An 11,472-nucleotide genomic window follows, 5' to 3' on the forward strand; every position below is an offset into this window, starting at 1 on the left:
TAATTTTGCCAGACTTCATTATAACTCTTATCTGTCTTTTTTTCTGAGCTCGTTTCAACGGATATATGATCGCAGACCACATAAAAGCTGAGCAGAACTTTGATACAGTCATAAATAAGCCAAAGAGCTCAGAAAATACAAATAAAACAGTTAGACTTTTCCATCACAACGAGCTCACTGATGCATTCTCAGAAAACTCATCCTGCAACCAGTAATATGCAGGGAAACATACGACTTTTAAAAGCCAAACACTGCCACATTGTAAAGTAAATCCAAAAGCAAAAATTATTTTTTTATCCCGAAATACATGGATTTTTAGTAAACTATGTCCCACAAGCTGTCCACCATATCCTTTAATATTTAGCGACATCTTTGGTTCCCTGATACAGAATGGATTTTGTGGATGTCTCGGTCACCAGTAACTATCACCTCATAGTTGATGTTGAAGAAAAATCAAAATATTTCTTTAAAAAAGTCTCTTTATTTCTGTAGGACGTGCAGCAATCTGGGGAACAGTCGTAAGGCGTTCTTAGTAGTGACATTGATAACTTCTTCTAGCGAGATTCCTTTGACCATGGCGATATATTCCGCAGCATACGTGATGTTTTTCGGTTCATTTCTGATCTAAAAAAGCAAAAGTGAAATTTGTTTTGTTTTTTTTGCCCTGATTTTGTGTAACAGGACATTCAAAAGATATCGCATTTACTAATTCCTTGTTAAAAATAAGACATTCCTAAAAAAAAGAAAAAAAAAAAAAAAAAAAGAAGAGGAAACACAATGCCAACACATTTCCAATCCATTGCAGAGTCTTAAATCATATGGTTGGAAAAGCATTGGTCAAGCGGTCCCCCTTTAAAAAAAAACAAAAAAACACTATTGTGCTATTTTTAAAAAAAAAGGAATTATTAAATGTGATGTTTTATGCATTCCAATGTTTCTATTAGTCAAGCTATGTACAGAAGATATAAGCTTTTTGTTCAAGTCCATTGGCAAGCACAATGCTGGAAAGTGGAAAAAAAAAAGAAGTCCTAGCTCCTATAGTGCTGGCAGGATGCTGTTGAAAATGTATCACTGATTGAAAAGGAGTGAATGGCAAGATACAGATCATGGACCATTCCTGCACATATTAGACTGGCATATGCACCAAAAGCAGTTTTTTTATTTTACTGGGGGATAAGAAAGACGATGCTTTTCTACAGGATTAGCGAGGACATAGCCCAGCGGACATGATCCTGGAAGGGTTAAGCTCTCCAGTCACTAGACAGCATCTCTGTGGTCACTGCAGTGTTTATATTGTTGATGGAGATAATCCGGACGCTTTATATCATTTTGCAAGTCAAAATAACCACATGGAAATAATAGTTATCTGCAAAACCACAGTAATGAAAAGGCCGAGACATGTAAAAAAGCAGACGAAGGTTTATAGAAACAAAACCATCACAACTGCTTGGAAGTAATAGCTACAGCAATATTTTTTTTGTGAGGGTTGGCAAAGGTCACAGTGAAGGGAAGGCAGGAGGTGAGCTGTGATATCACCTATTGTGAATGGTGGATCCTGTGTTATCTACTGTATATAGAGGTGCTATCAGTCATTTTATAGGAGGAGGAGGTGAGCTGTGACCTCACCTATTGTGAGTGGTGGATCCTGTGTTATCTACTGTATATAGAGGTGCTATCAGTCATTGTATAGGAGGAGGAGGTGAGCTGTGACCTTACCTATTGTGAGTGGTGGATCGTGTGTTATCTACTGTATATAGAGGTGTTATCGGTCATTGTACAGGAGGAGGAGGTGAGCTGTGACATCTTCTATTGTGAATGGCGGATCCTGTGTTATCTACTGTATATAGAGGCGTTATCAGTCATTGTACAGGAGGAGGAGGTGAGCTGTGATATCACTTATTGTGAATGGTGGATCCTGTGTTACCTACTGTATACAGAGTATATATGGCACCAATACCCCCTCCCATACCTGTTTTTCTGGTCCCAGGGCGGGGGAGTCTGTTTCCAAGCAGATGTTCTCTAGCGGAAGCTGCTTCACAAGTTTCTGCTTCTTAAAGAAATGAGAAATAAATTACATATAATACTGATGGCGGATGTTCTACAAATTATGTTCTTTACAAGTAGTATAAACTAGAGGGACACCAGACTGGCACAAATAGTTTCTGATTTTCATTGCATTATTCATTAGTACTGATTCCGTGTTACAGTCTGTGTTAAAATCCAAGGCTGTATTTCCCATACTCCAGGCTTCAGAGCTGAACTCTAGCAGCTGGACTGCTGTAGCCTAGGAGATGGTGGAGTTATGTTTTCCCGCTAAAGGACTAAGATGCACAGTGTCCTTATCTGAAGAACTTGCACAGGAGCGACGATTTCCTATCGCAATGTTGTGGGCAATGCCCTGCTATTAAACCCTGGGTCCTGGCATCATGTGGATAGATAACGTTGCACAAACAAAGTACCAATGCACCTGCTGCACTACAATAAATGGCCAAGAATGGGGAGAGGAACAGATGAAGATTTCAAGGTGCTGTTTTGGCAGCAGGAGGAAGACCTACGTAATATTAGGTGCTCATCTGTGTATATGGGTTGTAGTGTAGTAATGACCAGATGGCAGCCATCCTCACAAATTAAAGAATCGTTCTCTTCTTCCTATACCTGCTTACTCCTGATGATAGAAGGGGGAATGGAAAAGAAGTATCCAGCTTTAACACCTTCCATAGCCACCGACGGCTTGCCATCAAATGCATGGAGAAGGACACATTCAGCGCCTGGAAAATGAAATAGGACAAGTTAGACGTCAACCCTTATAAGACGACCGTAGGAGCCATTGTCTAATCTCCCACTCTTCCCTAAGAAACTGGATTCCAACATTGTGTATATTACACAGTTAGTGCCTTTTCCTGCCTTAAAGTGGTTGTCCAGGACTATTTTTTTTATACTATTAACCTAAAAACTAACAGGCAGGTACTTGCTAACAGAGATGACTACCTGCCTGTTCTACCCGGCGCCAGCTCAGCGCAGTCACCGACCACTCCTGTTGTTGATTGATCTCCTCCGCATCTACAGAGCAGCTCTTCCTCTTCCAGGTTGCTCTGTCGATGGGGGGTGACTGCTGGCGTCATGCTGATTGACAGCTTTTAGGCAGGCAGCAGGCTGTCAATCAGCATGACGTCAGCGTCAACAGAGCAGAGCGGAAGAGAAGCTGCTGTTCTGTCAACATGATGTCAGCGGAAGCCTCTGAATTGTCAGCAGAAACGATTTGTGACCGCTCGGTACCGGCAGAGATCGGTGCTAGGCACATCAGGCATGTAGCCATCAACTATCTGCTTTTTAGTCCTTAGGCCCCTAGTAAAAGAAAATTAAATAGTCTTGGATAACCCTTTTAAGAGCCATGATCAAAATAAGTATGGCTCATTTCATTTAAGTATCGGAAATTATCTTTTCTCTTCCTAATTTATACTCATTTTGCCCCCCAACGTCTTTCTACAGATTTAGGACGGACTACTGCAAATAAAGATAGTGCCGTGTGCACCCCGTGACATAGAAGACGCAGGGGACACATGGTTCACACTTTCCACAACACCCCCCGTGCCACTATAGCTGCAATTTGGGAGAAAAAGATGGAGTATTTATCTAAAAAAGGCAGCAGCATAAAGGAGGACATTAGCCATAGTCACATATAACATGGGGAAGGGGTCCCATAAAGATTAGACAATTATATTACCTTGCTCCTTCAGAAGGTTAATAGTTGGTCTTCCTGCTGAACGGGAGTGAACATTTCTAAAAAGTAATAAAATAAATAATACTTAAAACATCTTAAAAAAAAGTTTAGATTACTATCCTGGGTTAATTTGGATTTATTCTTACTCATATCAGACACCATAATGAATCAGTTTCCAGCTGCAAAGTTTATAAAGCGATATCAAAAGCATGAAATAACCCGTAGGAAGTCCAACCCGTGGCCGGGCTTCATAGGGGCACAGAGATAAGGGCAAAGGGAGGGGGCTATCGTGTGATGGCTTTGTGCTGAGGAAGAAGGGCGCCCGAACAGAGGCATCACCTGGAACGCTCCACTTATCGGCCACCATCAGAGATTGCTGGCAGCATGTATGTAAGTGGTCAGACAGCATTGATGGAAAGCAGCTATGGTCGATGTTAGAGGCATGTGCTGGCTGTAAAACACAGCCGGCACCTGCCCTACGGGAAGCAGACTCGGAATGCACTTATTCTGTCTGGAAGGAGAAATACAGATAGGATTTATAAGAAATCCCATCCAAACTTTTATTAAGTATTTTATATTAATATAAAGGGACTTTAATTTTCCTACAGAAAAATAAGAAGCTGTTAATCCCCAGAAATGAATGTCACCATTGAGATGGGGTCTCACAGAGGCAGGCCGAGCCGCTTGGCCAGTTGAATCTGTCTGATGAACACTTGACGTTGCTCTTCTTTCTGATTGTCCGTATTTGCTATTCGTGGTGTGAAATCTAAACCCACCTGTAAAGAAAACAGCACAAAGTATTACTACATATTACTCCATAACCATAACCATAAAAATCACCGAAGTCATATATAACCATATAGTTATAGAAATAAGAGATATCCAGAAAACCAACGCATCCGAACTGTCAGCATAGGAGGCATCAACGGAGACGGATCTGGAGTAATAAAACTTTCCTGATTCAGCTAGATTTCACTTTGACCTCATTAAAAAAAGTTTCTAAGAGCAATGAACAAGGATTCTGATAGAGGCGAAAGCTTTGTGTTTCTGACACAAAGCTCCAAATCCCCAGCACAGATATAGAATTAACCTGTCCTGTTACCCAAAAGCAGAGTAAAAGCACAAGTTTGCTGCACTCATACCTCACAAAAAAATTATAACTGCGTTTGTCCCGATTCTCAAGCTCTGTAACTTGCCATCCACTTTTTTTTAGCGTAGTTCCTCTTAATCAGCATTCTGCCAGCACTAGATGTGCAAGAACTTACTTTCCTCTACCTCCTAGTATGCAGTGCCCCAGGAATTGTCCAGTGCTTTGCCTGGCCTGAAAACACAACTCTCTGGTATGAGTTAGACAGACAGGAAAGCAAAAAGAAGAGAGACAAAGACCCGCCCCCACTTACTGTATGAAGGCAAAGACCCGCCCTCACTTCCTATATGAAGGCAAAGACCCGCCCTCACTTCCTATATGAAGGCAAAGACCCGCCCTCACTTCCTATATGAAGGCAAAGACCCGCCCTCACTTCCAATATGAAGGCAAAGACCTGCCTCACTTCCTATATGAAGGCAAAGACTCGCCCTCACTTCCTATATGAAGGCAAAGACCCGCCCTCACTTCCTATATGAAGGCAAAGACCCGCCCTCACTTCCTATATGAAGGCAAAGACTCGCCCTCACTTCCTATATGAAGGCAAAGACCCGCCCTCACTTCCAATATGAAGGCAAAGACCCGCCTCACTTCCTATATGAAGGCAAAGACTCGCCCTCACTTCCTATATGAAGGCAAAGACTCGCCCTCACTTCCTATATGAAGGCAAAGACCCGCCCTCACTTCCTATATGAAGGCAAAGACCCGCCCTCACTTCCTATATGAAGGCAAAGACCCGCCCTCACTTCCTATATGAAGGCAAAGACTCGCCCTCACTTCCTATATGAAGGCAAAGACCCGCCCTCACTTCCAATATGAAGGCAAAGACCCGCCTCACTTCCTATATGAAGGCAAAGACTCGCCCTCACTTCCTATATGAAGGCAAAGACTCGCCCTCACTTCCTATATGAAGGCAAAGACCCGCCCTCACTTCCTATATGAAGGCAAAGACCCGCCCTCACTTCCTATATGAAGGCAAAGACCCGCCCTCACTTCCTATATGAAGGCAAAGACCCGCCCTCACTTCTTATATGAAGGCAAAGACCCGCCCTCACTTCCTATATGAAGGCAAAGACCCGCCCTCACTTCCTATATGAAGGCAAAGACCCGCCCTCACTTCCTATATGAAGGCAAAGACCCGCCCTCACTTCCTATATGAAGGCAAAGACCCGCCCTCACTTCCTATATGAAGGCAAAGACCCGCCCTCACTTCCTATATGAAGGCAAAGACCCGCCCTCACTTCCTATATGAAGGCAAAGACCCGCCCTCACTTCCTATATGAAGGCAAAGACCCGCCCTCACTTCCTATATGAAGGCAAAGACCCGCCCTCACTTCCTATATGAAGGCAAAGACCCGCCCTCACTTCCTATATGAAGGCAAAGACCCGCCCTCACTTCCTATATGAAGGCAAAGACCCGCCTCACTTCCTATATGAAGGCAAAGACCCGCCCTCACTTCCTATATGAAGGCAAAGACCCGCCCTCACTTCCTATATGAGGGCAAATACCCGCCCTCACTTCCTATATGAAGGCAAAGACCCGCCCTCACTTCCTATATGAAGGCAAAGACCCGCCCTCACTTCCTATATGAAGGCAAAGACCCGCCCTCACTTCCTATATGAAGGCAAAGACCCGCCCTCACTTCCTATATGAGGGCAAAGACCCGCCCTCACTTCTTATATGAAGGCAAAGACCCGCCCTCACTTCCTATATGAGGGCAAAGACCCGCCCTCACTTCCTATATGAAGGCAAAGACCCACCCTCACTTCTTATATGAAGGCAAAGACCCGCCCTCACTTCCTATATGAGGGCAAAGACCCGCCCTCACTTCCTATATGAAGGCAAAGACCCACCCTCACTTCCTATATGAAGGCAAAGACCCACCCTCACTTCCTATATGAGGGCAAATACCTGCCCTCACTTCCTATATGAGGGCAAAGACCCACCCTCACTTCCTATATGAAGGCAAAGACCCGCCCTCACTTCCTATATGAGGGCAAATACCTGCCCTCACTTCCTATATGAGGGCAAAGACCCGCCCTCACTTCCTATATGAAGGCAAAGACCCACCCTCACTTCCTATATGAAGGCAAATACCTGCCCTCACTTCCTATATGAGGGCAAAGACCCACCCTCACTTCCTATATGAAGGCAAATACCTGCCCTCACTTCCTATATGAGGGCAAAGACCCGCTCTCACTTCCTATATGAAGGCAAAGACCCACCTCACTTCCTATATGAAGGCAAAGACCCACCCTCACTTCCTATATGAGGGCAAATACCTGCCCTCACTTCCTATATGAGGGCAAATACCTGCCCCCACTTCCTATATGAAGACCTGCCCCCACTTCCTGTAAGTGTTTCTGCTGCTAGAGATGGATTACACTTGACAATCTAGTGGCACTCTGGAGTAAGTTTTCAGGGATAAGAAATCAATATCAGTTCTAAATAATGTGATTTGCAGATTGTCTGTTTATCACAAGAGATCAAGCACATCATTCACTAATGCTGTAAGTGCCAAGCACAAGCGTACAATAGTGCGACAATATACATTACCTCGCCGATAGCCACCAACTCATCTCTGTACTGTTCTATCAAAGGCAGAGCATCATTCACATCCTGCAAGGAGTATACAGGGCAAATTAAACACCAGACACATATTTATTTTTCTTATCGATATATTATTTTTAGTGGGACAATTTCTGGTTTTGAATGACACTACTCATTTTACCATACAATGTACAGTAAAGCAGGAAAAAAAAAATCAAAATGCATGAATTGGTGAAAAAAAGGAATTCCACCATTATTTTGTAAAAATAACTGGGCAATGCGATTCTATAGGTCATTATGAATAGAGTGGTGCTGAGCTTTGGTAGTTATTTTATTATTTTAGTGGCTTAAAAAAAGTTCTGAAGTTTAAAATGAAAAAAAAGTTTTAATTTGTGTCCACATTTTCCATTTGCATAGCAAGCTGAAGTTTTTCTATTGATACCATTTTTGGGGGTAGGTACGGCGTTTTCTTTACGGCGACAGAAAAAACGCAATTCTGGTGTTTCGATTTTCTCTTTATGGCTTCAATTAATTGTATATGTTTATAGACTCGACTTTTACGGGCACAGAGATACCAAATGTGTTTTTACTTTTTCTTATTCTTAATGGAGAGGAAGGTGATTTCAATTATATATATTTTTTAGCTAATATTTAAAAAAAAAATTTTTTTTTTTACTTTATTTTTTTTAAGGCTCATTGCCTGCCCTCCTGCCTACCCCCCTCCCGCCCCCGCCCACAATCCGACTATGAGCTTTATATTGTAACTGTCATTTTCTAAAAGTTTTTATATATCATAGGTGCTGCTTAGCATTTCTGTCTGGGTTTTGAGACCCCAACCGAATGGTCAAAATACTACTCTGAAGTGTGCAGCTCCTGCATGAGCGGTGTATGGGCTCAATAGTAAGTCTATGCATTCACACAGACCCATAGATTTACTATTGAGCCCATACACCACTCATGCAGGAGCTGCACACTTCAGAGCGGTGTTTTCACCTATCAATGGGGGGTCTCTTAGTGTTTCTGATTGGACCGCCACAGATCAGAAACACTATGCAGCGGCTATAATGTATAAAAACTTTTGTAAAATGGTAGCTACACTTTATATGTGGCTGTTAGAGATTGATGGATTTAAAGGGAACCTGTCACCTGAATTTGGCGGGACTGGTTTTGGGTCATATGGGCGGAGTTTTCGGGCGTTTGATTCACCCTTTCCTTACCCGCTGGCTGCATGCTGGCCGCAATATTGGATTGAAGTTCATTCTCTGTCCTCCGTAGTAGATGCCTGCGCAAGGCAATCTTGCCTTGCGCAGGCGTGTGCTACGGAGGACAGAGAATGAACTTCAATCCAATATTTCGGCCAACATGCAGCCAGCGGGTAAGGAAAGGGTGAATCAAACGCCCGAAAACTCCGCCCATATGACCCAAAACCAGTCCCGCCAAATTCAGGTGACAGGTTCCCTTTAATCTATCTACTTATGTTACAGTCACACACAATGGAGCCACAGAAGCCAAGATATACAATGCATGTAAGTACATAGTGCAGTAGTATTGCAGCACTTTTGCTGCTACAGAAGAAATCCTCAATGATTTATTTTTTCTTGCAATTTTTGGGGTGAGGAAATGTCATTTTAGTACCAGCCAATAAGAAAGGTTACGTCCTTTTATTCCATTTTACCTGTAGTGTAGCACTACGTTGCTGTTCTGGATTTGCAGCTTGGACCGGGTGCACTCCGAGACACGGGAAGACCAGCTGTGGATACCTGAGCGTGCCAGATACATGGTGTTATTAGCCATCCCGCACAGCCCATAGACCAGGTCAGGTCACTTTCACGTCATTATCATTTACTCACCGCTTAGAAAGATAAATCACTTTTTCAAACTCTGCTGAATGTTCTGCGACGGCGACAATAGCCCGGACACCAACCTGAAATGGACACACACAAAAAAAAAAAAAAAGTGACGCATAAGGGTAGTATCATAAATTGAAGATCAAGCTACTTATAACAAAACGAAAAGAAAATCCCCTTTCCAAAGAAAAATAAAATTCAGTAAATATTTTTTAAAAGGGAACCTGTCATCTGATTCATGGTGCCCAAACCAAGGACTGCATGAATCTGAGACTGGCTGCCAGGTATACGCTTCTCGGAAATTCTCTGGAGAGGCAAGACTAGTCCAGCACTATACCCGGTCGGTTCTTCCTGCTAGAGGTGATTCACAGGTCTCTTCTATAGCGAGAGACATGCGCCTACTTATTTTTCTACACAAAGGACTTTTCAGCAGTCTCATTATCATCACAGAACGGATTTCAATGACTGATAACATCTCTATTTCTAGTTACGGGGAAAAAAAACTGTTTAAAAATCAGTTCAATACTCACTGCTCTGGCTTCATCCAAGACATGATCGATGTCCTGCAAGTGATGAAGAGTGAAATAATACACAATCATCAATACAGGGGGAAAAGTTGGGAACTACTTCAATTTGTTTTTCAAACTTTATTGGTAATTTTGCTAGATGGCTTTCCGGCAATAAGAGGTAAGTGTTCAATTCCCTTTTTGTTCCTTTCCTCGTCCCAGCCGTACGGCACTAGCCTCTCTCTGCCCAGCAGTAGAGCACTTCCACCTCTGCCCAGCAGTATAGTGCTTGCCTTGCCTTGCAGTGCACATTTGCTCCCTCAGCCCTGCAGTATGGCGCTTGTCTCCTTCTCCTCAACAGGATGTAGTTTTCCTTTGTATCAGGGCATGGATAACATGGAGCTTGCACAGTGTCAATACTATGACAACCCTTGCCTGCCAAACTTCACTAGCAAACGACCCTGACAACATCCAAAGACAAAGCACAGAAGTGCTGATTAACAACTCAATTACAAAGGAGGAGGACAATGTTTATTTCTTCCTTAAAGGGAACCTGTCAGCAGGATTGTGCACAGTAGCCTACACGCAGTGTCAGGTCAGCGCCGTTATACTGAATAAAATGATACCTGGGTGATTAAATCTGTCTTATGGTTGTTGTTTAATCTTTATTTGGAGTTTTCAGTTAATGATATGCCCGTGCTCCGGGGCCGCCTGTGTGGGGTCTCCATGTGGTTCTCTGCTTAATTATTCATATTTATGGCTTATGACAGGATGCTGATCCCTCACTGACCGGCCCTCTATTTTACATACTGCATATAATATGTATTGTAAAGCAAAAATCACATACAGCGGGCAGGAGATGGCGCCTGAGCTGCAGCATGATCGCATGTATAATATGCATTAAATTAGTGATATGCATTTATTCTGAAGAAAAAAAAAAGTTCTGTTCACAAAGATGGCACCAGGGCAGTAGTATCTATCGGTAATCTGACAGATGCTACTGCGCAGGCGGCACCATCTGTGTAGAGACAATTTGCTTCGTTTCTTCCTCTAGCAAAATGGTGCCGTCAGCACCTGCGCTGTAACATTTATCGGATTGCCGATAGATGCTACCGTGCCGGCGCCGTCTATTGCGGACTGCAGAAAGTTATGAGGATCTGTCAGCGAGCCCGCCATGACGGTCCGATGGGGAGTCGGTAGCTCTTCTAGCTTTCTAATTCTGAGCTCCTCAACTCAGGAAAAACAAAGAGCCTGGAGAAGTCAAACGGAGAAAAATTTGTAATGAAACCCAATGACAAAAATGATTTTTAGCCCCAAATACAACTGGGTAGGTAAAAAAAAATGTCCCCAAAGGTGCAGCACCCCAATGCCACCCCTCTGTATTACAAATGGGCCATTTTACAGACTTGGAGCCAGTCCTAAGTGTCCCTACTGTGCAAGGACTCCAAGGTGCAAACACCAGCTGGAGTCTGACACACTGCAGAGATTTCACAACTACATAAAACACAACAATATTTGGTTGCAATGCTCTTACATGGCTGAACTCTGCCGCAGACAGGTGACAGTGACAGTCCACAAACCCCCCGCTCCAGTCCATGACTGTCTGTCTCTCTACATTGCCAGAAGACGCAAGGACCATAACACGCATGCGCAGTTGCACTGTCTGGTAACCGCCGCCATCTTTGTACACCTCGTCCTGCAAT

At 43.3% G+C, this 11,472-nt stretch overlaps 1 protein-coding gene across 3 annotated transcripts; it reads right to left on the bottom strand.

Annotated features, from left to right (window-relative positions):
- Positions 1–461: 461 nt before the first annotated feature.
- LOC138681206 (putative deoxyribonuclease tatdn3-B) lies at positions 462–11,453 on the bottom strand. Of its 3 annotated transcripts, none has more exons than XM_069768518.1 (10): positions 11,304–11,451; positions 9,794–9,826; positions 9,267–9,340; positions 9,092–9,176; positions 7,423–7,485; positions 4,388–4,497; positions 3,725–3,780; positions 2,656–2,768; positions 1,970–2,050; positions 462–624 (listed from the first exon to the last, which is right to left on the bottom strand). In XM_069768518.1, the coding sequence occupies exons 1-10, from the start codon at positions 11,415–11,417 to the stop codon at positions 481–483; spliced, it is 873 nt and encodes a 290-aa protein (XP_069624619.1). In that variant the 5' UTR covers positions 11,418–11,451; the 3' UTR covers positions 462–480. The 3 variants fall into 3 exon arrangements, with proteins under 3 accessions (XP_069624619.1, XP_069624620.1, XP_069624622.1); XM_069768519.1 differs by having other exon boundaries at positions 1,970–2,047; positions 11,304–11,450; XM_069768521.1 differs by lacking the exon at positions 7,423–7,485 and having other exon boundaries at positions 11,304–11,453.
- Between the last annotated feature and the right edge of the window lie 19 nt (positions 11,454–11,472).

Source organism: Ranitomeya imitator, chromosome 5 (assembly GCF_032444005.1).
Source record: "Ranitomeya imitator isolate aRanImi1 chromosome 5, aRanImi1.pri, whole genome shotgun sequence".
In the NCBI taxonomy this organism is placed as follows: domain Eukaryota; kingdom Metazoa; phylum Chordata; class Amphibia; order Anura; family Dendrobatidae; genus Ranitomeya; species Ranitomeya imitator.

Excerpts from the sequence above, each read along its gene's own strand:
- LOC138681206 (XM_069768518.1), bottom strand. The coding sequence starts at position 11,417 with ATGCGTGTTATGGTCCTTGCGTCTTCTGGCAATGTAGAGAGACAGACA. Across the intron at positions 3,781-4,387 it reads AAGCGGCTCGGCCTGCCTCT|AAATGTTCACTCCCGTTCAG; the intron begins GTGAGACCCCAT and ends ATTACTTTTTAG. Across the intron at positions 625-1,969 it reads CCCTGGGACCAGAAAAACAG|ATCAGAAATGAACCGAAAAA; the intron begins GTATGGGAGGGG and ends TTGCTTTTTTAG.